Source organism: Manis javanica, chromosome 6 (genome assembly GCF_040802235.1).
Source record: "Manis javanica isolate MJ-LG chromosome 6, MJ_LKY, whole genome shotgun sequence".
Taxonomy (NCBI): domain Eukaryota; kingdom Metazoa; phylum Chordata; class Mammalia; order Pholidota; family Manidae; genus Manis; species Manis javanica.
Window position 1 is genome coordinate 31,515,142 of NC_133161.1, and position 27,024 is coordinate 31,542,165.

A 27,024-nucleotide genomic window follows, 5' to 3' on the forward strand; every position below is an offset into this window, starting at 1 on the left:
CTATTCTATTCTCAGTGACATTTGGAGTTTTAGCATTTCTTTTAGGAATATCTAGGAGTAGGAGTAGAAAATCTATCATGGGTTTTGCATATGTTCAACTTTAGGAGAAACTGCCATAGTTTTTCAAAGTGTTAGTACCAATTCACTTTGTGATTGGTGATTCTACCAGCAGCATATGGGAGTTCTCGTTGCTCCATGTACAACACAATACTTGGCATCACCAGGTATTGTTCCTCTTTTACTTTACTCATTTTGGTAAGTAATAGCTCATCATGGCTTTAAATGGCATTTTCTGATGATTAATGATTTGTGGCGAATTTTTTTGTTTATTGGCCAACTGAATGTATTTATTTATGAAACACTTGTTGAATTCATCTGCTCTCTTTTTCCATTAGATTATGTGTTATCTCTCACTGATTTTTAGGAGTTCTTCATATATTCTGGATATAATATCCAGACTTATATCAGCTATAATATACTTCAAATACTCTCTTTCCCTTAGTGGGGTGACTTTTCATCTTACTAATGGTATCATTTGATCATAGAAGTACTTAGTTTTAATGAAGTCCAATTTATTAAACTTTTACTTTATAGTTAAGTAATTTTGTAGCCTGTTGGAAATATACAAGTATTTTAAGGGCAAAATCCAGACTTACTTTTTAACATCTTGGCCTCTCAAGTCTTGGCTGTCAATCCTCTAAAGCAGAGAAGGAAGAGAGTAGGAGATACATGCTGTTGTTTTCAAATATTTGAAAGGGATGAAGACATTAGGCTTCATCAAATAGGGATGAAGACATTAGGCTTGTTCTGCAACGTCTCATGAAAGGAATTAGACCCTAGGCTGAAAAGTAAAAGAAGGAAGATCTAGTATCAACATAAAATTATATGTCTGGCTAGCCAAATAATGAAATGAAATGTTACATTCTCCTGTCACTGGAGGTTTTAAAGTAGAGATTGGTGGACAGTTTGTCAGAAATGAAAATTGTAATAGATAATCTTTAAGCCAACATGGCTGGCTTTAAGAGTGGGGCTACAGCATGGGGGAGGTGTTTGGGTAGGAGAGGAGGGTGATAGGTATAAAGGGGAACAAAAATTCTCAATCATAATATAAGCTGTTCATGGGGATGATAGTACAGTATGCAGAATATAGCCAATGATTCTGCAGTATCTTTCTTATGTTAACAAATAATAACTGTAGTATGGGGGGTGAGGATTTAATAATACAGGTGACTGCTGAACTACTGTGTTATATACTGGATACTGATATAAGATTGTATATCAACTATACATCAGTTAAAAAAAAGAGTGGAGCTATGGCATGTGATGTAGGACAGTATGTTGCCCTCTATGTTACCAGCTTAAAGAAGCTGGGTGGAACTCCTATTATATCCTTCCTTTTCTCTTAATAGAATTCATAAATACATATAAGTTCTTATTTGCAACTCTTTATATTTTCAGTCTCTATGACCTCCACTTTTTAAAATGTTATAGTAATTCTCTTTTCCTTTAATTTTCATTTTGAGAGTTTTTAAATGAAAATCTCTATTTCTAATATGTTAGGATTTGCTAAATAAGATTCTAGTTATCCTAAGGATGGCCTTAAGGCTTTAATGCCATTCCTTTTCCCTTTCTACTTTCATCTATCTAGAAGGTACATTCTCTGTTTGTTAAATGACAACATGGTAGCATATGCCTCCAATTCTTTATTACAAAATGTCACTCTCTACACATTCTCCTATAGCTTTGTATATTTCTTGAAGCTCAGTAATCAAAACTATATGAATATTTCAAGAGAGAACATACCACTAAGAAATCAGTATACTATATTGCTTACACAGTTAGACCCTAGAGATTATTAAAAAGAAACCCACGGGCCTAACATGGGGTAACTTCTGCGAGGCCAAGTCACCAAACCAGGGCTTAATACCTAATCTAATTGCAGTTTCAAACTCCCCCAGAATGTAGTCAGTCAGGAATGTTTTGGTCAGCATTGATAAAATAATCTGTCACATGTGTCCTCTCCATCCCCCAAAGGAATCCACCTAATAAGACTCTTTTGTCCACAAATGAAGGTGACCTCACCCAAAATAATTTTTTTTTCTGTTTGTGACTTCCTTGTTCTATCTTTAGAAACCTTTCCCTTTCTGTAGCCCTTTGGGGAATCTCTCTACTTACTAAATGGAGTGCTGCTGGATTCATGAGTCACTTAATAAAGCCAATTAATCTTCAAATTTACTCTCTTGAATTTCATTTTTTAACTAGATAGAACTAGTTAAAATTCCATCTCTACTTCTTACTAGAACATATTAGTTAAGCTTTCTAACCCTTAGGATTCTCACCATAAATTGGAAATACTACTACTACTTACCCACCTATTTTTATGAGGATTAACTGAGATTTTGCCCATAAAATACTTAATATAGTGCATGGTTGATAGCATATTTTATTTAAAATATATATATATATATATATATATATATATATATATATATACAATGGAATATTTTTCGGCTATTAAAAAAAGAATGAAGTTTGGACACATGTTACTACATGGATGCACCTTAAGACATTATGCTAAGTGAAGTCAGACACAAAAAGACAAAAAAGGACATTTATAGGAGGTATCTAGAACAGGAAAATTCTTAGAAACAGAAAATATAATAGAGGTTATCAAGGGCTGAGGAGAGAGGGGAATAGGGAGCTATGGTTTGAAGGATACAGAGTTTTTTGGGGGGGTGATGCTCAAAAGTTATGGAAATGGATGATGATGATAGTTCCACAGCATTGGGAATGTACTTAATGCCACTGACTTATACCATTAAAATGGTTTAAATGGTAAATTTTATGTTACATATATTTTACCACAATATGCAAATAAATACATTTTTTTAATGTTTAACAAGCTATCATTTTTAACTTACCAAAATCTCTAGGGAAGGTCTATGGTGACTCTTATAAGATCATGTCCCAACAATGATAATTTAGATCATTTCTAGACACACACCTTATCTTATTTTTCTGTCCTCTCTTCAGCATTCCAGACTTTAAAAACCACTTTGTTAATTTTTGTCACATCCATAAAGCATTTGTTATGTGATTATGAACTCGAGAGATTTCATATAAGTGCCTGATCTATAAAATTTTTTAACTTTTTAAGATTTTGAAAAAATGTTAAATTAACAATAGCACTTCTTTCTGAGAAAACCAACTATCAAATTTTCTTTTTAAAGGGTTTTAAAGGGTCTACCCAGACCCTTTTTTACTGGATTCTAAGTCAGTTCCTAAATAAAACAAAGCTCTTCCTCCAACCCTACAGTGTTTCTTAAGAAAGTTTCTGATTGTGTGTGTGTGTGTGTGTGTGTGTGTGTGTGTGTGTGTGTGTGTTGGGATGTGAGTTGGGATATGTGTGGCCTATGGTGGGGCACAGCAGGGAGAAGGAAGACCTTGTCCAAGACATTTTTTCTAATGTTAATAAGTTACATTTATTTGTTCCTCTTTTTTCAGATAGCTTTTTATTATTTCATTGAACTCAAACTGATTGGGTGGCATGATTTCCCATTACGTAAATCATATTGTTCATCCTCAAATAGATTATGTTTGCTTAAATGTTCAATAATCACACCATTCATTACAATTTCTTCCAGCTTCTCTGACCTTGATGTAAAAGCAATCTGTAATCAAAAAGGACCTCCACTGGAATGCTTGGTGTGGATCGATTACAGAGAAGTTATTTATAATGATAAGATATATATTTCAGTCAACCAGTGGTAGTACATTAATGTTTGCTTGGAAAAGTGAAGTCCTTCACAAGTACAACCCAGCCAAAACACTTTGTTTCTTAATCTCTGGTATTTCCAATTCCTAGTTCAATATTTCTAAATGTATCCTCATTACTATAAATACACTTTAAAATCCTGGATGTTTATGCCATTTGCTTCACAAAAACCATATATTACTTCCAGTACTTAACAGCCACCCAAACAGACAGAAGCAAAAATCCATAATATTCTAGAATACAGACAATACATGCTCTTCCACAAAACCTAGTTTTCTATTATCAGAAAGAATTCCAATTTTGTTTTGTAACTTTCATTAACAGGAAGAAAATGCAAAATATTAAACCTAATTCTACTCAGAGGACTATATTCTTAAATTTCCACTGGACACTCTAGGGTCAGCAGTTCATATGGCTGCTGACAAAAATTTATCTGTATTCAGCTTTAAAATACTCTCAGTGTAAAGAAGAGTATAAAAGCTACTGAGCCTGATCACAAGAAGTACTCATCATGGGGATGCAATCCATTGTACTTTTCATTTACTCCAGAAGATTCTGTGGGAGAATTTATACCTAAGAAAGATAGAACTGGGTAAATTAAAAAAGTGGTCCAATAAGAAAAGAAGAAGGTAGTGTGTTGTGGTGCTTAGAAAATGGGTTTAGGGGGTCTTAGGTCAGGTTTCCTAGAAGTGCCTGAGATGAATTTTATTGGGGTATTACTCTCAAAAGTCAAGAACATAAGATAGGTCAGGGGAAGCAAGAATGTGGTTTAAATAGAGAATAGTTTCAGTTTGATCCCACAGGAAAGCTCTGGAGCATAAAAGCTAGTCTGTCTCACCTTCAGGCAAATGGTCAGCCCTTTATGATCCCTTATAATTCAGTCATTGGTCAAGATCTACTGGCAGTAATAGGAAGAATTGCAGCATATTCACAGGTATTATCATCTCTCCAATAAATTTACTGAGTTATTAGTCCATAGTCCTATGAGCTGGAGGATGGCATGGCCAGCAAGGTAAAGTGAATCCAGTTTCAGCATCAGCATCTGCTGCAGTCCAGCTGACCTGGCTTTGAATCCCACCATGCAGCTATTAGTTGTACCACACTTGAAAAGTAATTAATGCTCAGATGTTGAATTCCTTACCATAAAATTGGAGATAGCACTCAAGGTTGTTTTCAGAATAAAAAAAATCATATACAACACCTGAGTTGGTGCTGATCAAAGTACTCAATAAATAGATGTTTTTAAAAATGCTAAGTGAAAAGAAGATTGGTACATATATAGGTGGAATATCACTCAGCCATAAAAAAAGAATGAAATCTTGTCATTTCCAACAACATGGATGGACCTAGAGGGTATTATGCAAAGTGAAAAAGTCAGATAGAGAAAGACAAATAACATATGATTTCACTTATATGTGCAATCTAAAAAAACAATCAACGAACAAAACAGAAATAGACTCATAATAACAAACAAACTGGTAGCTGCCATAGAGAAGAGGGGTGGTGGTGGTGGTATATGTGAAATAAGTGAAAGGAATAAAGAGGCACAAACTTCCAATTATAAAATAAATAAGTCATAGGGACAAAAAGTACAGCATAGGGAATACAGCTAATGACACTATAATATCTTTGTATGGTAACTACACTTACCATGGTATGCATTTTATAATGTATAAAATTGAATCACTACATTGTACACTTAAAATCAATATTGTATATCAACCATACTTGAATAAAAAATAAAGAGGCTATAAAGTTTTTTTTAATGTTAAGTACTTAGAAAGAAGGAATGATTAAAAGCATAGTATGGTTTTTTTCAATAGGGTATGGTGCTTGGCAAAGGGAATATTTTGGGGTCCCCTTCCAGCACAGCATTACACTATAAAGATATTCTTGCTTGTTTTTACAGATGATGACTGTATAATCACCAAGTCTCCAGCTACTCAGTGGTAGCATTCAATGAAAGGGCCAGAGTGGTAGGGTAAGGGCTAAAATTCTCATGAGAGCAACAGCCTTGCCCAGAAGATATGGAATAACCAGAGGAAGTTGCAACACCCAGCAGAAGGGAACTAGAATGGGAAGGAAAGTGAGAATGGTTGAATCCATGCCACAGCTGACCAAAGTTGTTTGTGAGGACATGTGACACATGGGGGGAGGAGGGGGAGGGGAGTTTACATTTGACACAAGACACAGGTCCTACGATAGCAAGGGGGGTCATGATAAGAAGCAGCTGAAGAAGACTAACCAAGACATTTCTCTCCTTAGCCTTTCCTCCTCATCCCTCTCCCACCACCACCACCACCTCCATGCTTCCCTGGTCCAAGAGCCTTCCTCTATTGCATTCTTCACTTTGCTGCCAAGCGGGTCCTGCAGTCTGACTTTTGAAGCCACTCCCATTAAAACGTTAATTAAAATGTAAACAGGGCTTTTATGTGTGCCTTCAACAGGCAAATAATAAATAGTTCAGCTTTGCTTCTAAAAATGGAGGATTTGAAGAAATGATTATATTCTTACAGATAAAGTATAGTAAATACATTTACAACGTAATAGGATATATAGGATATATTCCTTGTTTGTGTTTCTCAAAGCCCATCTAGGTTTTATTTAGCAATATTTGTACAGCTATGGAACCAGAGACCTGGGTTTAAACTCAGGTTCAGACTCCGTGATTCTGGTCAAGAATCACTTTGAGCCTCAGTTTTCTCAGGCAAAATAAGGCTGACACATAATTCTCAGGGTGATTTTCTGACTTAAATAAAATAGCATGAAACAGGCCCCACATATTGTATGTACTCTATGGTAATTCCATTTCCTTCTTAAATATTTTTTTTCCTCTTTGTGTTGTTGTTTCTGATGTATCTTGTCATAACACTCATTATAAATCTATGAAGCTTCAGAGAATCTGTTCTTTAATTCATTGTATATTAATAACTCACAGAAGCCTAGCAAACTGAATACTCTGAAAACATGAAAAAAAAACAAAAAAACAATGGCCCTAAAGCCAGGTCAGGGCAAGGAGACAGCCACTTCTCTCCACCAAAATACAATAAATACCATTCAAATAACCTCCATTTGAAGATCTGTTTGTTCTTCTAATAACAAATTATGAGAGCTAGGCTTCTCAAATACTTCCTAAAGCACAAAAAAAATTCCATCTATACCACTGGTCTATTTTAATGTGATCATTCCAAACATAGCTTTAAGCCAAATACATGCAGCTTATTGTTAGTTTAAATTACTGTATACATATAAATAAATATAAACTTTTAAAAAATAAAAATGATATGTGCAAGAGGTCATTTTCTATAAGTTCACAGCAACTGTTTTATGAGCATTCTAGGGCAGCAATGACTGCATAAATCCCTTTTTTAGAATTAAATTGACATCTTCCATATCTTTGCAACACTGATAAAAGAAAGCAATTTGACACAGTAACATGCAAACAAGAAATCTGCTGAAGGGAAATAATCATCTCAATTTACAAAACATTGTGGGAATTGAAAAAATCAATGTTGCCTATTAGAATAGGAAAAAATTAGTAAAGAAGAAAACTATTTGACTACAAGAAACAAAAGATTAATTCCAATAGAAAAAATTCTTGACATAAATGACATCAGTCAGTTTTTAATTTCTTTCAAGCATTAACAACAAAGTGTACAATTAATTTCCTGCATAGAATTTACAATTACTTGGGGATAGAGTGTATAAAATAGTGCCATAAAAATGTGTCAAGATTTCAAGTAACTAATGGAACTAGCTTTCAAAAATACGGTACCTCAGAGACAATTGTTAAGAAAAGAAATTGTTAAAAGATACATTTAAATGCCTGATTTTAAGGTTTTAAGCCTTTGCCTAGGTGGGAAAATTAATATAACACTGGTTTTGATTCTTCTGTAAATTTAATTAAAATTTATCCTAAAATAAAAACATCTATACTAGTAGATGTTTAATGAATAAGAATGGACTGGCTGTATGTAAGCCTGAGTTTAGGTCCCAAATCTCCCACACAACCTTGATCTAGTGTTCTCAATTATGAAATGCAAGTGGTCACACCTACCTCTGCCTATTTCTCATAGAATTTGTAAGGAAATCACAGGTATGAGAATGTGTAGGAAAATATTTAGAATTCTTTGGGAATGTCTTTACAAATTTGAGTTAACTATGTTGTTTATTATCAATGGTAAAATGAAAGAGCAATAGCACAGTTATTTGATTTTTAGATACTACTTTGCCTATTACAATAAACAATGTGTCATCCTTGAAAATGCTAGGAAAAAGACCACTCACACTGGAAGGCACTGTGTTGAATCAGCCTGAGGCTTTGTTTCCACACTGTAGTGGGGTGGCTGAGAAGTGAACAGACTCTGAAGACAGACCACCTGAGTTGACCCCTGTTCTCTCATCTTTCAGTTGTTTGACCTTGGTCAATTTTCATAACTTCTCCATGTCTTAGTTTCTCATTTGTAAAATGGTGATACATCACAGTACACATTTGGTAGGGTTTTCATAAGGATGACATGGACTGGTGGCTGTCACTGTTGGCTGCCTAACCTAACACCCTTCTCAACCTTCTTTTCCCCTTCCCTGATCCACTGTAAAGTCTGAAAAAGTGTAATCTTGATTTCCCAATCTCCCTTGCAACTTGGGGTGCTAGGTGACAATGCCAGCAGAGGAGACAAAAGCAGAACTCTGTTGGAGCTTCCAGGAAAGTTTTGGCTTTCTTGATAAAAAGGAAACAGATATGGGTGGGACCATCTTTTCCTTCCTTTTCCTTGCCTTCAACACAAACACACTGCTTGGAGCTGGGAGAGACATCTCAACTGTGAGGACAAGACCAAAAATGGAAGAGATGCTGCCAGAAATCATTACATCACCGAACAAATACCAGTTGCCAGACTCCTTTTAACATGAAAAAAATAAATCATGTTTTTAAGTGACTGAGAGTGAATATCGTTACTTGCAGCTAAAAGTATTCCTACTGATACATAGTTAATACACTGAAAATGCTTGGAATAATTATTAACAAAAGTAAATGCTCAAATGACTTTTTGTTCTAAGTACTATCTTGCAGTTAATCACATGGTGTATGTCATCAAGTTGATATTCCTTAACTGTGATATGCTTTTGTCAGGTTTGTATAACTTATAATTTCAATATTGAGTTACAATATTATTTAAATCCATTGAATTTTAAATACATGATGAATTTGATCATTTCTTATAGCAATTAATCTAAAGGCCCATTTTTTTATATCTACTTTAATTCAAAAGCCCATAATATTTGTTGAGCAGCTCTTGGTGTTCATCAATATGCTAATTTAAAAGTGCTCTTTAGTCAAGTAAGTTTGGAAATAATGCTCTGGAATATCATGTTTAGCACCTTTTAATCCATTTTTTTGCAATGTTTTTAACACAAAAGATTTCAGCTATTTAAGAGCTTCTATTACTTCCCAAAAGTCTACAGCTATAATGTTTTGTTAGAAATGAGGGTTAGCATACTTTGAAAGCATTCTCTTCCACCATGCCTAGCTGCAGTGCAGTAATTTTGTGCCTATGCATTAAAAATCCAGGAAAACTAAAATAAAAGTACATGAGCAATTTTTTAAAAATGAGAAAGACTGCCTTATTTATAAGTAAATAACTGAGTACACTTCCTAGTCAGTATAAACAAGAAATAGGTAAGAAAATTATTCTAGGAAGTGAATCATTCAACTGTGCACCTAAATCTAACTCATTACTTAATACCCCATTGTAGAATTTATTAGCACCCTCTACATTATAAAGTGTAGATCAATACTCTTGATTTCAATACCCACCCACACCCACAATCACACAACCTGCTTTTCCACCCATTTTCCCCATTGGAGTAAACTCACCCACCATTAACACAAATCTTCAAGTCTTAAATTTGAATATCATCCCTGATGTCATCTTTCCTTTTCATCCCACTTCCCAACTGTTAACTCTACAAATTAGCATATCCTGAATCTGACATCTAGCCAACTCCAAAGATAACTGCTCTAGACCCAGCCTTCCATTTCCTTCTACAGTCATTTTCAAACCTGGGCTACATATTAGAATATTTGAAGAAATAAACATGATACAAACAAATATTTTCATTCACCATGACTTCCTTGCATTATATTGGTCAATGCTTGCTAACCAATACCCATTTTCATCATTTCCTGATGAATTTTTCCCTGTTTAAAGATTTGTTTTGTTCTCTGATCTAGCCATATTCCTTAAGGAAGAAAATAGATTCAGACAGGAATCCATTTCTGTTTCAGTAGTTTAACTTTGGCATTCCAGTTTTTTACATTTTCCTACTGGATATAGGCAACTTCTGTAGATCCAACCCAGACATTTTTCTTCCACAACCTTTTCCAGCCCTAGCTTCATATTACAATCACCAGAGGACCTTGAGAAGTATTAACTCCTGGATCCTACTCCCAGAGATTCTGACATAATTGGTTTAGACTGGGGTTAGCTAGAACTATTTCCAGAGCATTCTAACATCCAGGCAGAGTTGAGGACCTAGACTGTTGTAACAGACTCTTAATTGGTATTCTTCAAGCTACCCTTCTTCTCCTACATACACAGTCATTTCTCTCTGCAGATAGAGTGACCTTTTAAAATGGAAAATCAAATCCTTGTAACTTTCTGTCACATTAAAAATAACACTTCAGAGAAGCATTCCTTGAAATCCCTATTTTAAATTCTCATTACTCTCTAGGGCCTTTATCTGGTTAATTTTTCTTTATAGAACTTACCATTACTTGAAATGTAATTATATATTTATTTGTTTCTTTTACTATACTATTAACATTCTGAGGTCAAGGATATTGCCTGTCTTCCTTACAATGTCATCCTCCATGCCTAGAAAATACACTAAGAGCACAGTAGGTATTTGTGGAATCAATTAATGCTATTTAATAATTTTAAAAATTGCTTATCTCCCCCTTGGCTGTATTGTACACATGAATTTTAATAATGGAAAAAATCTGTTCAACATTTTATGCCTCTAAAATTATCTCTAAAAGAGGCAGTTAACCCAAATGGATTCTAGACAGGATTAAGAATTAAGGAACCCAACAGAATTTTTTTCCTATTATTGAAAGTAATACCATACATAATACTACAGAAAATAAGCAAAAGTTTTTTAAATGTGATAACATTAAATTTAAAACAAGTTTCCCACAAAATACAGAATCATCATGTGTAATGGTAAAATGAACTGTATTAGCTAACATCACTAAAGTCTGAGTCAAAGCTTTAAACAAAAAAAGTAAAAAAATAAATAAATAAGAAAGGAAGAAAGGAACAACACCCAGGAACTAAGGAGAACCTACATCTGAGTAACATTTATTTCTCGGATCCAGCTGGGATTTTGACCTCTTTGTTTTACCAGACTCCTGTCATCAGTGAACCAAGCAGAACATTGCAGTCATTAACAAAGTGGGTAGACGGCTTTCTGACCTACTCCAGGAAGTCACCCTGGGGGAATTCCCAAATCTCTTCAGACAAAACCAAATACCCATTGATTTCTTATCTGGACAGGAATGAAGGTTGTGATTAACCTGTAAATGAATCAAGGTTTCCTCTGAGTCTAGTCAGAAGATGAAATTTGCTTTGGAATGCAGTGCCTCAGAGACAGTGCTACTACAATAGGACAGTGAAACACACACGGTACAAATCCCTCCAGTGAGAGAGCACTTTTGTGAGTATCACACTTTCTAAGTTAAACCTGAGCCCCATTCTAGAGTGGAAGAGCGTGTTGTGAATTCTTAGCAGGGGATGATCTTGGGTGGTTTACATAACTTCTCTGTACTTCAGGTTCTTCAGATGTAAAATGAAGTTAATAATAGCACTTACCTCAAGAAGTTATAACAAGGATTACACTAATGAATGGATGTAAAATGCTTAAGAAGTGTCAGGCACAGTGAAGTGCTACATAAGCGTTAGATAGTAATGATTAAAAGCATGGACTGCAGAGCTGTTTCCTGCATTTGAATCCCAGCTCTGCCACCAGGGCAGATGACTTTACCCCTCTAAGCCTCCATTTCCCCTTCTGTAAAATTGAGATCATATTTACCTCAGTAGGGTTGTGTGACTATTAAGTGACTTAATATAGGTAAAGTCCTTAGAACAGTGACTGGCATATAGAAAGTACTATCAAATGAATTTATTATTACTGTATCTTTGATTCAGTATGTCTATTACCTCTTAAGATACTGATTTCTAAAGCTGAACTGATAGCCAGTCCTCTCTGGGGAGCTCTGGACCTTATCTGGACATGGATATTCCTTAGGCATTTCTGACTGTCTCTGGGCAGAACAAAATGTTTGCTTGTTTCCTCAAAATGTTTTCCTCTTCCTGTGTTGTTATCACACCAGCTTTAACTCCTCTCTACCCCCCTCATCTTTCATATACAGTCACCAAATCCTATTGATTCTAATTCACCAGAAATTTTCCTCTCCTCTCCTTTACCCTGTCACTTCTCCAGTTCACAATTAAAGTAGCCTTCTAATGAATCTTGCCACCTCCTGGAATCACTTCTGAAGTCAAAGCATACATATTCAGCATAAAAAGGAATGGAGGATGGATACATGCTATATGTAGATCATGAAAACATTATGCTAAATGATATATATAGCACACTGGGTTGTATAGTGTCTTCCCAAAATTCACATGCACCCAGAACCTGTGAATGTGACCCTGTTTGAAAATGGGATCTTTGCAGATGTCCTCAAGTTGAGATGAAGTCATACTGAATCAAGGTGAGCCATAAATCCAGTATGACTGACATCCTTATAGAAGACAGAAATTTAGGCACACAGATATACAGAGACACAGATACACAGAGAAGAAGGACTTGTAAATACAGAGTCAGAGATTAAAGTAATGCATCTACCAGCCAAAGATTACCAGCAACCACAAGAAGCTAGGAAGAGGCAAGGAAGGATACTCCCATAGAGTCTTCAGAGGGGGCATGGCACTATTGATACCTTGATTGCAGATTTCTAACCTGCAGCATAGCAAGAGAATAAATTTCTGTTGTTATAAGACACTTAGTTTGTGGTTATTTGTCATAATGGTCCTAGGAAACTAATACATACAGCATGGATATGCTGCCTTTTGTTTATCCATCCATCAGGGGTGATGGACATTTGGGTTGTTCCTACTTTTTGGCCCATAGGAATAACGTTGCTATGAAAATTGGTATATATTTAAATAATCTATCTTTTATTATTTTTTGTAAAGGACATGAGAGTTAGATAGGTTCATATTTTCACCTATGGCTATCCTGTTGATCCAGCATCATTTGCTGAAGATGATCCTTCCTCCATTGGATTACTCTTGCACCCTTGTAAAAAATCCAGGTGCTTGTGTGGGACTATTTCTATGTTCTCTGTTCTGTTCCATTGACCTATGTGTCTGTCCCTTCTCTAATTCCACAGTCCTGATTCCTATAGCTACATAGTAAGACTTAAAATCAAGCTGACAAATTCCTCCTCCTTTATTCTTCTTACTCAAAACTATTTTAGCTACTTTGTTTCCTTGCCATTTCACATAAATTTCAGAATAATCTTATATTGTCATAGGGTGTCCAGGCTGCTAAAACAGAATAACACAGACTAAGTGGCTTATAAATAACATAAATTTATTTCTCACAGTTCAGGAAGTTGGAAGTCCAAGATCAAGTTGCTGGCAGATTTGATGTCTGGGAAAAGCTCAGCTTCTTCCTGAGTCCTCACATGGTAGAAAGGACAAGGGAGCTCTCTGGGGTCTCTTTCAGAAGGGTACTAGTCCCACTTACGAAGGCTCTACCTTCATCATCTAATCACCTCCCAAAGGTTCCACCTTCAAATACCATCATTCTGGGGATTAGGTTTCAACATATGCAGTTTTCGGGAACGGGAGACACAAACATCAAGTCCATAGTATCTGTTTTTACAAAAAATCCTGCTAGTTAAATTCCAAAATTTTTAAAATTCAACTGTATATGGATAACTCTGAAATTTATATCTCCAAGACCAGCCTTCTCCTGAGTGTCCTACTTGAACATCCAACTACCCACCTGACAGCTACCCTTGAGTGTTCGGTTTTGAGTACATTAATTTGAGATGCTCATTTCAGTTTATCCTCTGGTCTTCCCCCATCTTAGTAAATGGCACTGCTACTCAGCCACATGCTGAAACCAAAAATCTCTACAAAAGAATGTGTCTTTAAGTAAACACACACACACACACACACACAAACACTGGCCAATATCTTTCATTAGTTTAAGGACATTTTAGATTAAAATCCAAACTCCTTACTTAAGGCCTCTCATCATACACACCCCTTCCCTTATTATGGCCCAGATTCAGTCCTCCTTTCTGGTCCAAGAAGGGCAAGGATGAAGGTGAAATAAGTGAGGCATCTAGCTTGCAAACTAGAAGGACTTGCAGGGTTTTGAGAGTGACTGCCTCCTTAAATTCTGCTCCCTAGAGACCTCACTTGCCCCACCCTAGACCCAGGTCTAAATTCAAGCTTCTTCCAGCCTTTTGACCTTCATACTAGCCATCTGCTCTGCCAGGAAAGCTCTCTCCCACTTTTTTATATCTGTCTCCTTCTTGTCATTTGGGACACCCCCTTAGGCCTAAAGGAGGTGCCCTCATTTCCCCTAGGGCACCTATAATTGCAATCTTATTATTTATTAGCTTAACGCCTTTTCTCATTAATTAAGAGCTCCCTGAGGCAGCTTTGTTTGTCTTTGATGTTATCTCTCCAAACATAGTTCTCCTGCCCAATGATCCATAACATTTATTGAATGAATACATTTAGAAAAACAAGTGTGGCCCTCAAATAAACAAACTACTTACTTATCTATGAAAGTCTCTGAAGTGAATAATTTCAAAATCTTACATCAAAGATTCCTGAAGAAAAAAAATTACTGCAAAAATTTACAAAGAATGGTGAGTGGCTCCTTTCCTTTTAAATCATCTTGAAGTACATATATGCCCTATTCCTTGATGGACCTACTTTCCTATGTTGACAAAAATAATGTGTTACCAACATTTCACCTACAAGTCATATGCAGAAAAATGAATTTGAGTTTAGGCTGCAGTTGTTCATATTGTTGTTTCCTTGTTCTTTGAATGTTGAAATCATTTCTTCTTCCTAGCTCTTTTGATCCACTCTCCCCTCCACACTCACCTTTATTGACTAACTTTTTCCTTTAGGGCATCTACACTGCCTAGCTGACCAAGTGATGGTTTCAAGTTTCTCAATCTAGGCTGAGATCTGAGATGTCATGACATTTAAAGGAAGAATTTTTTTGGCATTTTCTCCCAGCCCCTTTGTCATTTCCCATTTGTCCGATGGCTTCTAGAGTATAAAGGTAGTGCTCCTAAGGGGATGCTGGCCAACAGCGTTCTCCCACAGGTCGTATGTTTGACCATGGGTTTAGTAGGGAGCAGATGCCAGAGATGAAGACCGACACCTGCTCTTGCTTAAGAATCGAGAGTGCATCACCGAAAGTAACTGGAAGCACGGCCAGGTACTTAGCGTGCGAACCTTGCGGGCCGGCCAGATTCCACCACACAGGCCAGGGCCTCACATCCCGGGATCACTGCACAGGCCGGCGCCCGCGAGAAGTGGGGCTCACAGCCACGCGCCTGCGCCTGAGGACTCAAAGTCCCCCACCCCCCACCCCGCGGGGCGCGCGTCGCACCTTCCCGCGCAGCTGCAGGCGCTCCCTCAGTGCGCAGGCGCTGGGGAGCGGGCGGACCCGGAGCGGGGTGCGGCGGGGCTGCAATGGCGATGAGCACGCTACGAAGCCCGGCGGTGGCCGGAGGAGGCGAGAGTAGCGACAGCGAGGATGACGGCTGGGAGATTGGGTACTTGGACCGGAGAGCTCAGGTAGCAGTGGAGGCCTTGTGTCGACCACACCTGGGTCAGCCTCCCTTGGTCCTCGAAGACCCCTGCCTCTTGAAACCTTCTACTTCCCTGCCTGTGTTTCCCTGTCTTCCGGTGGAAATACAGGCTTTTGGACTCCAAACAAACCCACAGGGTTTTCCTCTCGTCTCCCTACTGAGCTTTACATCAAACTCGCTTCTTTAGGGCGCCGATGTGCCTTTTCATTTGGGTTTGGATCTGTCTTTACCCAAGATAGTTTAAGACAAGTCTTTACAAATCTTGTATGTTGCCTCCCTTCCCGCAGAAAGATACACCTAAAACCGAACACTGTTTCCTGATGCAGTGGAAATGGAAATATGTGTAACAAGAATTTTTTTTTTAACTTTCTGCTTTTCTAGAAATTAAAGGGGCCATTACCCACTGAAGAAAAGAATGAAACATTTAAGAAAGCATTGAGCACAGGAAATATTCCGTTGGTGGAGGAGCTCCTAGATTCTGGTAAGAGTTAAGAGACAATTTCAACCTAACACAGTGGTCTTAATTCACAAGCGTTCCTTATTTTAAGAGGTTTGAGTTGCTTTACTAATGGAAGCATATGAATGTTGATATATAAAATATCCTGCATATCATACTTGACTCGCAGTTCTCTTTATTTTCTTCTTCTACTGTCCAGTTTGGGATGCCACCCTGTTACCTGTCGTCAGCTCTGCCACTTCCTTCAAGAGTTCTCCTCTGACTAATCTTATCCCACTCTGATAATTCTTATTCACTCTGATACTTCTCACTCACTTTTCTCAGCATTTATTTGTTTATAATATTATATGTTTCTCCAGAACTGTTTCTAGTTATGTACATTTTATTTCTTCTGCTGGTTGTATGGGTGTGTGTAATGAGGTTTGAGAATCAATTTCTTTAAAAACATCATAACTCTGTCCTGGGTCCTAGGACGTTTTTCTGTGGATTAAATGCCTTTTTTTAAAAATTACCTTAACACAGATTTGTGGATAATAATGATTGAAATTATCCAAAGGAGTAACAGGCATATACCACCTATTTGTAGATACAAATTCACTCATAAAATAGTTAAATGAGATTGTAAAATGTTTTTCTCATATAATAGAGATGCTGCACTGTTTAGTGGAAGATAAGTAATTTTGGAAACAAAACAGTTCTCGGTTTGATTACTAGCCCTGCCACCTGATGGCTCTGTGATCTTTGGTCAAGTTACCAAACCTTCCTAAGCTTCAATTTCCCCCTTTTAAAAGTGGAACTGCATTATATCAAAGGGTTTTGCAAGGGATTAAAATGAAAGAATACATAAAGGTCTTACAACATATAGGCATTAAGTAAATATCTGTTATAACAAAAGAGAAGGATCTGTGTGACTTTGTGGACAGCGGAACTTGAATCTGTAATTGAAAAATGAAATTGAATAAAATTTGAATAATTGAAAGAGGCCTAATATGAACACATGCAGGAGGATGCATAGTGTTAGGTGGGATGGAATAGGCAGAAATTTGTTTTAGAAAAGAGTTTTCCTTCGGAGTGGTGGGACTAGGTGCAATGAAGTAATCCTTGTAAAATAGTCAACCTTTTAAACTTTGTTTTTAATTACAAAAATTTTTTAAATTCTTTTTTAAAAAAACAGTAGTAAATACATAGATGTAAGTACAAAGATACCTTTGTCAGATGATTCCAAAGATTTGTACCATTAATGGTTTAAGAATTTTAAGATCAGCTGGCTCTCATCCTTTCTTAACAATTATCTATCCCTTCCTACCACATTCTGCGTATTGGTAATTTAAAGCTTTACCCTACCTCTCATCTGTCCTTATTCTAGCTCACTGCTTGTCATTTATTTGTCTAAGGCAGAACCCGATAGTCATTTTTGGCTTGTTCTTTTCCATCACTCCTTCTCCTCAAAGCAATTTTAAATTCTGATGACCCTGCCTTTGGAATGTCCTTTGATATTCCTTTTTCCCTTTCTCAATTGCTCTTGCTACCCCTTTTACATAGACTTCTAGCCTCATAACTGGTCTCCCTACCTTCTGTCCCACTCTGAACAGTGGACCTGTGTTGTCTTTATAATACATGTATACTGAATTCAGTTCTTGGATCACAAAGTACAGTCTGTATGTCTTAACAGAGCTTTCATAATCTAACCCTAACCTACCTTTTTAGCCCCATGTTTGGCCACTCACCCATGGATAAGTTTTGTATTAAAGAAGTTGAGGGAATCTCAGGAATGTATGTAGTGTTTGTCACCATAGAGATGTATGATAATATTCTAATTAAAAAGATATTTTACCTCTGTGACACCTTTTCTGACTCCCCTAGAGAGAAAGAGGTAGCATGTAAAACCTGTTATAACATAGATATTTTATATAATATGTGATAAAACTTTGGTCAGATCAGATCTCTTAGAGTACAGTGCCTATGCTGAAACTGAAATGAACTGACTTTATTAAAGTCCAGATATAACTTTTTTTATTTTGCTGAAGCCATTATTACCAAAATATTCCCTTCTCTTATAAAGTTCGTGGTGTATGTTACTGTGCACAGTAATTTTAGCATATTAAGATAACTGATTTTTTAAATTTTGGTGGGGGAAGTTATTAAAATCTTTGTTTTTATATTGACAGGCATCAGTGTGGATTCCAGCTTTCAGTATGGATGGACTCCCCTCATGTACGCCGCTAGCATTTCCAATGCAGAGCTGGTTCAGGTTCTTTTGGACAGAGGTGCTAATGCAAGCTTTAATAAGGGTAAGATGTTTTAAACATTTATAATATGTGAATATTTACTTTGTATATTTCTTTGTTTAGAAGCTTAATTCTGTTTAAGGATGGTGATATATACTTCCCTGCTCTGTTTTCATATATTCACTTTAAAATATACCTTTGTCCTGAAAAAAAATAAATAAGGGTAAAATGTTTCAGGTAACCTAACTGATTATGTTAACTATAATTTTCTTAATTCCCAGCTGATTTGCAGCTATTATGCAAAGTTAAAAAAAAAGCAGTTAAAAAAAAAAACCTTCCTATTAGTTTTATTATGTAATTAGCACACAAAATCAAACTAGAAACCATGGATTTTTTTTGGAAAAACTCTTTTTCCAAAGAAGTAGATTCCATTTATATTGTCTCTATAACTTGGTTATGTTATTATATACCTTTAACTTCTATGCTAGAAGGCTTGGTTATTTTTAAAGGAAAACCAGTCTTAAGAATTTAAAACTTAACTCTGAATCATATTAGTTAAACTTCTTTCAAAGATAGTTTGTTGACTCCATACTGTTTCTGTCTTTGTTATTAAATAATTTCTACTCAGTACTGCTTTGAGTGCTTTTGAAAAATAAGAATATATGTGTAAATCCAGTTTAATTATTATTACTAAATTACTGATGACTTTTTAATAACATGCTTTCAATAGGCAATTAAATTATTTTCATAATTCAGCTATAGGTTTCATTTTGGAATTAATTTTTACATTATTTTTGTTCCTATATTAGGTATTTATAAAAGTACTTTTATTCTGTTTTCTTATATATATATTTCATATAAATTCCTGTCTCATTGACAATTTTATGTTTAATCTGCTGCTGTGACAGGTTTCTCTTTTTATTACATAATTTTAAAATATCACCCAAATGAGAGCTATACTTAAGAATGAGATTTTTGAAAGTGTATAAAATATTCTGCTCAAAAATAATTAACAGTTTTCTTTCTCTGCTTCTTATAATGAAAGGAATACCTTAATATTATTAAATACCTTACATTTTTCACAGCATATTCACATAAATTCTTTCTTGTATCCCACAATATCCATTAGGTAAAGAGGACAGATACTATCCTATCTATAATTCAGGTCTCCTGAGATACTAATGTATCACTGGAGTCACAGTTTATCAGTGGTAGAACTAGCACTTAGAATCCTTAGACTCAATCAGTATTGAACCACTAATATAAACTATGGCTGCCATGACCTATTTTTGAATTCTCTAGTTCTTACTTGAAAAATGTTTTTGTGTTTCTATCTTCTCTGATCTCTGCTGCTGCCATAGGAATTCGGGAAGGAAGAGTTTTAGGGAACAGGGTGAGCTCAGATAGATCCAAGTAGAAAGGGACTGAAAAGAAGCCAGTAGATATAGCAGTTAGGTCATTTTCACAAGGATGGTTTGGATATAAACCAGATCTCAGTGAGCTGTCAAGTGAGTGAGAAGTAAGGAAGTTAAATCTGAGAATATCAATCTTTGTTTTTCAACCATGAGTTCAGCAAGGCAAATTTTAAGCAACCCGAAACTGTTCAGCTCCAGGCAGTATCTTTACACAGAGTCCATGCTCTGAACCACTTCCCTATTCTCTGAAGAAATGGGAATAGGGTAAGGAAATTAAAAAATGAATTGTAAGTATACTTTCGGGGTTAAGGCAGTTCATCCTTGGCCTCGTTTTTTGGTTGAGGAAGACAAGTTATCTACTAAGAGCAAGAGATTTGAGAATAGGTTATAGAATTTTAGGAGTGCAGTAAATATTTAGAATCTTTTGAATAGTAAAATAAGTCAGATACACTTCTTGATGTGGGTTTTTCCTCACTTTTCTATTCACTATAGATAAACAGACTATTTTGATAACTGCATGTTCTGCTCATGGCTCAGAGGAACAGATTTTAAAGTGTGTAGAACTACTACTTTCAAGAAATGCTGATCCAAATGTTGCTTGTAGGTAAGAGCCTTACTGTGTTCAAAAAGTGATGGATATTTTTCTTTGATTACCAGCCTACTAAACATTTGATAGAATGTTTTTAAATCATAAACAATGTGTGTTTACTTGGCCATATAGTTGATGAATGAAAACAGGTCATAAGTCATGGTTCCAGTAATATAAGCTTATCAAAGGAAGGGCATATCATGAAGGGACTCATTCAACTTTTAGGTTTAGAGAAATGTTGTAAGAATTTGAAATGAGAGGGACAATAAACTGTATCATTTCCTGTGAATCATATACTCAGAGAATATAATTGAGCTATAATAGTAAAGCCTCTTAACTTGTTCTGTCTGTATAACACACTGAACAGTTTTACACAAATACTTAGAATTCCAAAATAATGTATCAAAATATTCTCATTTTTCTAAGGCTTTTCCAATTAATTGTTATATCATATATGTAATAGTGCCTAGATCCATACATAGAAAACAAGCAGTAAACATATCTTCCATCTGTTGAAATGTCAGTAATTTTTTAGAAATCAGATTGTTTAAAATTTCTATCACTGACTTCCTTCTTGTCTGGCTCCATCTTCTGTTATGTATCTGTCTGTTTTATTTAATCTTCAAAATGAAAAGAGTAGGAAGTAGCCCAGCCAACAGGAATATGTCCGTGTGAATAGAACTCAATGTTCTATGATCTAGTGCCTAATATATAGAAATCATCATTCTTAACTCTAGTTTTTTCTGATTTAGCTTAGTTTCTGTGACACTTAGCAGCTTTAAATAATTCCCAGATCTTTTCTGAGAGGCAAAGATTTTGATTTAGTAGAGTGGTTCTGAAGCAACGTCTGTTTTGTCTCCCAGTGGACATTTGACAATGTCCAGAGACACTTTTGATTGTCACACCTGGGAGATGCTACTGGTATAGAGATGTGCTATGGGGATAATGAATGGAGGCCAGGGATGCTGCTGATCATGCTACAGTACATAGGACAGCCCCTCAAACCAAAGATACCATCCCAAAACATCAACACTGCCAAGGTTGAGAAATCCAGTGTGAGAAAAGTCAAGCCTTATAGAGTGGATAATCAGTATTTAACAAATGAATATTTAGAAAGAACTGGGAAATAAACCACCTGAAAAATTTTTAGCAAATCAATTCACAGGAGCTTTTATTCTGTCATCCATGGTATAATCCCAAATTAAGTATAGCTTTTGGATTTGCACCTTGAATTGGGAGCTCCAGGACACCGAGCTGAAGTGAACTTCAACTGGTACTGTAATTTTGATTTGTACCTTTAGAAGTGGCTTATGATAAAATTTCTTCCCTGAGTTCAATGGAAAATTGTCTTTTGCTGGTGTTCTTCAATTTTTTTTTTTTTTACCACTTCTGCAAGGTATTATAGATAGCAAAGTCTTTACCCTCCCACTCACGTATTGTCTTCTAAACACACTGAAGGAGAAGTCAAGTAAGCCTGTGTCGTATGTTCTAGTATTCTGCTTCCTTAAGAACTAGAGGGTATCTTTCAGATACATAGAATATATCTGGGAAAAATTCCATTTGAATTAAAATAACACAAAGTTAGCATGTCAAACTAAAACTATAAGGCAGCCTCACTATTCAAAACAAAAGAACCTAGAAAAGCTGATGAATTTGAAATTGCGTAAGATTAGGTTGGTATGTGCTCAGCTAAAATAGAGTTTTACAGCATGGTTGAAGAAAACAGCAATTGTATCTAACAAATGTGAGAAATGCCTGAAAAACTATTCAACTGCTTTTATTTTAGTGCTCAAGGTATAAAGCAATAAAATGATTGAATTGTCTTTTCTTACAGAAAATGATCTCAGTAGAACTGAAAAGAGAATAAGTCATGGCAAATAGTGCTTTTAGGCTGCAAATTTTATAAGCAGGATAGTATTAGTGGACATATGGGGATAGCATTGTGACTCATGTAAAAGAAAAAAATCTCAGGACACAAGGAAAGTGCAATGAGAATTGGGGGGATTTTATAGATAATTAGAAACTGTGACAAAAAATGAACCCTATTACAAGATTGGGAATTTTAGTTCCTTGTACGGAGTGCCAAAATACCAGGGATACACAAGGGAACTACTATTCAGGTGTAAAGGAGAAAAACACATTTAGATCAATTTACTTTCAAGCTGATGACATAGCCTCTTTTGTTGAACAGTTCTGCTGAGAAAAATTATCTCTCAAGAAAAAGAAAAAAGATTACCTCTCAACAACTCTTCAGGGGAAGTGTTACTTCAGGCCTTAAAATATAAATGGCTGGTTTTCAGGAAAGCTATATGGTCATATACCTGCCAGTTGCAAAGGAAGTTGACCCATCACTTGTTTCTTTAAAATGAGATCATACTCTTATTTTATGAAGTGAAAGTAATAGAAAAGTCTTAGAGGTCAGCCTCTGAGCTAGAGACTGAAAGCTCAGTTCCAATATATAAAGTAGCATGGAAGCTTTTCTGCATTCTGTGGATATAACTCACAACACAGGGTCTGAGTTTGCATGTAAGATGGAAAAAAGAAAAGGAGGGCTTTACCTGTATTAGAAGCAGAAGATAATTCCAGATCTTATAATGGAAGTGAATCACTTAAGTCAGATGTACCACTTGGTTCTGTTTGCACTAAAAGTGAATAAAAACTAAAAATTAAGAGGAAACTATTAAGTTTCCTGTACGTAATAGATTAGAGGTCCTGCTGAATGGTACTGGGGAAATTCTATTATAGTTTAAATTTTTTTATGGTGTATAATTTACATACAGTGAATACTCATATTTTCAGTGTGGAACTGGGTCAGTTTAGACAAATGCATATATTAGTGTAATTCACACCCCAAGATAGAACATTTCTGTCATCACAGAAAGTTCCCTCGTGCCCCTTTTCAGTGCTCTGAATCTTATTTGTACCATTATAAATTATTTTCTGCTATTCTAAAATGTCATATAAATAGAATTATACAGTATTTATGTGTATGTCTGATTTCTTTCTCTCAGGATAAGGTTTTTAAGATTCATCATTATTGTGTATATCAATAATTTTTTATTGCTGAGTAATATTCCATTGTGTGGATATTCTGTAATAATTATAAGAGGCATGATGAAGTCTTTATAGCCTAACAAAAATAGCTTCCCCAATACAGCAGAAATTGATTAGATTGGAAATTGAAAGAAAAGACAGAATAGTATACTGCAAGGCTTTAAAATTATTAGAAAACTTCATAGGCAGAGGTGAAAGCATGTTAAGACTGAATGCTAAGGAAGCATGAGTGCTGACAACATGGTACATGTTTCTCTGTCCCTAGTGGCTCCTGGTATTCAGTCCAAGCACCTGTAGCCAGTCCCTTGGCTTATCTTCCCCTGTGGTTTTTCTGTCACTCCTTTTTTCCATCCTTCCCGAATCTTTGTGTTTCTTCCTCTAAAGTTTCAAAAAATCTAGTTAAGTCCCTCCTATCCCTCTGCCTCCTTCCCCTAACCCTCTTCTCTTCCTTTTCATTTTTGAATTATTGTGGTGAAATATATAGCATGAAATTTACCATTTTAACCATTTTTTAGTGTACAAGTTAATGAATTTTTCAACTGTAAACGTTGGCCCCAGGCATCTGAGGCTTGCAGCATTTTTGAGTGTTGCCTACTTTTCTAGCCTGAGTTCCAAGTAAGCTAAATAGAGAAGAGCCCCTTGTGTCAGTTCTTCAGATGGCTATGACTGTCTGCTTTTCTGTTTTACCTACTGAATTGCCTTTTGGGAAATTGCGTTTGGTGTGTGTTGTTTGTTTTGCTTCAGCATGCCTTTTGTTCTCACTGTATTCTCAGTGTCTTTTTTCTTTTTTTTTTTTACCATATTTTTGTTTTACTATGCCACATTCTAGATAATGGCTTCTAATTTGCCTTCTAGGTCATTGAATCTCATTTCACCTGCTTCTGATTTATTATTAAACTCATCAGTTGAGCTCCTAATTTCAGTTACTTTATTTCTAGAAATTGTTTGATTGTTTTAAATTTGTCAGTTTCACTTTTTATATCTTTTTGTTCCTTGAAAATATTTTCAAGCACCAAATTAAAACTTCTTCAATATAATAAACATATAGTCTAGATGTAATAGTTATAATATCTGGAATGCTTGTGGGTTTGTTTCTGTTAGCAATAGTTTCTCATGCTTCTCACTCATGACTAGGTGCTAGTCATGACATTTTAAAACTTACTTGTTTTAAAAATGAGGCCTGGGATGGTTCAGTGAGAAGACTGTTTAGGGCATGATCAGCCTAGGACTCCTGTAACTGAAGTTCTGGACTATTTTGGTGATGTAAATCTCAATAGCTGGTTTATCTCAGGTTCATCCTTATCCTGAAGATGTAGCCCTTGGAGTCCTAGGATAAATGTGTCTTAAGTATTGTTTAGTAAAACTAAGCTTTGTATATACATAGGCCCAGAGCTTTGAATTTTGTTCTCTTGATGTTTTCTGCCACCAAAACCACATTTTCCCATTGGGTTCTTCTAGACTGTCAAACACCTTTAAGGCAAAGCAACTGCAAATGCTGAGTTTATCTCTTTGTCGGTTTTTGCCATCAAGATTTTGGTTCAATAGTTCTTCCATATCTTATTAGTTCTTCAGTGTTTAAGAAATTAAAAAATTTTTTTCATCTAGCTGTTTTAGATGCCTTCAGAATTTTGGTATAATCATCTGGCATGCTATTACTGGAAGTAGAAATCATAATCTACATTTTTTAATTGTTTTCTTACTTAGATATCTTCTGTTAGCTCTTTAATTCTTTGTATTCCATGCAGACTATTTTTTTTCTTGTTGAAAGTAACATTGATTTAATATCAAATGATCAACTTTCTATATTACAAATTATACACCTTATTCTTTTATTATTTTTCCTTTATTTTAAAAATTATTTTCCCTCCTAGGGGGCTAATGATAAAAAACTGACAAATTGAAAGCCATTTTTAAATTTTCATGAATAACATCTTGTGTTTCTCTTGCCCCTGACAATACTTAGCACAGTATACTGTATCTAGCAAATATGGGAATTATATACTAGTTTATTTATATTAGTTTTAGAATTTGTTTCTGGAGCTAGGGTTTTTATTTTGTTTTTAAATGAAACATTTATTGATTGTTTCCTATATACCAGGAACTGTGTTAATTGCTCTTAAATGTGTTATCTAATCCTTATAATTTATTGGTAGATAGTATATTATTTTTCCAGAATGGGAAACTGCTACTCATGTATTTAGAAGTTTAATTGTAGCTGAGATTTGATAAGGGAATTTACAACATTTCACTCTGAATAGGACCCATGTCTGGGATGTAATTATATTCTCTAGTTTGTCTATATATATAGAATTTTTCAACACAACCAGTTTAAACAGCATGTCTTTACTAATTGTTGCAGAACACACATTTGTGTTAAACTGCCTTATATCTTTGGGATTTTTTTCTTCTTTTTCCCTATATTATTGTAGATAGTTGAATACCGTGAATTGAAAACTCCACAGATTGCAAAAGGAGTCAGGTGAACAGAAAAATATTACCACTTTAATTCAGCCTAATCATATTTGGCTCCAAAACAAGGTGGCCTGTGATCAGATTAACTAGAACCTGGCAGTTGTGCCATAGTACGGATTTACTTTTTATTGTTCTTTTTATATTGGTAACACAGTAACAAATGACGTTTATATTAAAGTTTGGAAGGTCTCAGATCATTGGATACATGATAAAATTTGAAACCCTCTTCAATCTAGTCTTAAATTTAGAGGTGACATTTTTATTGCTAGACTAACAATAAGCTTTCAAAAAGTACATATAATTTACATTTCTGTTTTTTAGGAATTGTTTGGGTTCTTTTCCCAATTTACTGAAACATTTTCTTATATTAAAAAAAGATATATTTTCTTTACATTTAGAAGGCAATTTTTCTGGCACAGGAGTTTGTTATATTCAGATTACTCAGTCATGAGATAAGGGTTTATAAAATGATGTGGCATTTTAATTTCAACAGATGTTTTATTACAGTTGATAAGATAGCACACATTAATAATATACAAGGTTTTGACGTAATCATTATGTGATTGTTAACTTGTTGAATGTTATTACCTGTTTTAATAGAAAAAAAATACTCTGGGAAAAATGTTGCTTTCTCTCTCAGAATATAAATTAGGTTGTAAATGTCACTGAAGCAGTTTGGTGGATTGAGGTGCAATTTAGAGTTATATATAATAACTTGTGTTCTAGTTGTGAATGAATATGTAACATATCTTTGCTCTGAAAACAGGCTGAAGTCACAAAAATATTTTCAGAAGGGATTTTTTTAAATAGCTTATTTAGGAAACATTACTAGAAACTGTTATTTTGTTATTTGTTTTCTTCCTGTTTTTTAAAATAAATTTCCTATTCATAGCCCATGATCATTTTTTTATTTACCTATCTTTTCCTTATCTACATTTAGGAGCTGATTTTATCAGTTAGTGGTTCTACATGTGTGCAAACAGTGACATTATTTCAGTGTTACCTGGCCTATTTAAGCATAGCATTAATATAGCTATTCATATACCTGGAAAACTACTTGGTCCTTTTGAAAGCACAGAATGGAGAAAATAGAAGTGAGAAGAGGTAGTTGATGAAA

The 27,024-nt window shown here is 35.3% G+C and overlaps 1 protein-coding gene across 2 annotated transcripts in view; it reads left to right on the forward strand.

Annotated features, from left to right (window-relative positions):
- ASZ1 (ankyrin repeat, SAM and basic leucine zipper domain containing 1) overlaps positions 1-27,024 on the forward strand; it is an 83,198-nt gene that overhangs the window by 18,506 nt on the left and 37,668 nt on the right. Inside the window, exons 1-4 of one of the 2 annotated variants that reach the window (XM_017655177.3) lie at positions 15,516-15,678; positions 16,074-16,173; positions 18,318-18,440; positions 20,285-20,396. In XM_017655177.3, the coding sequence (XP_017510666.1) occupies positions 15,574-15,678; positions 16,074-16,173; positions 18,318-18,440; positions 20,285-20,396 (440 nt within the window). In that variant the 5' untranslated portion in view covers positions 15,516-15,573. Of the gene's footprint in view, positions 1-15,515; positions 15,679-16,073; positions 16,174-18,317; positions 18,441-20,284; positions 20,397-27,024 lie in introns of those variants that run through there. The other variant, XM_073238549.1, reaches the window with a different exon arrangement.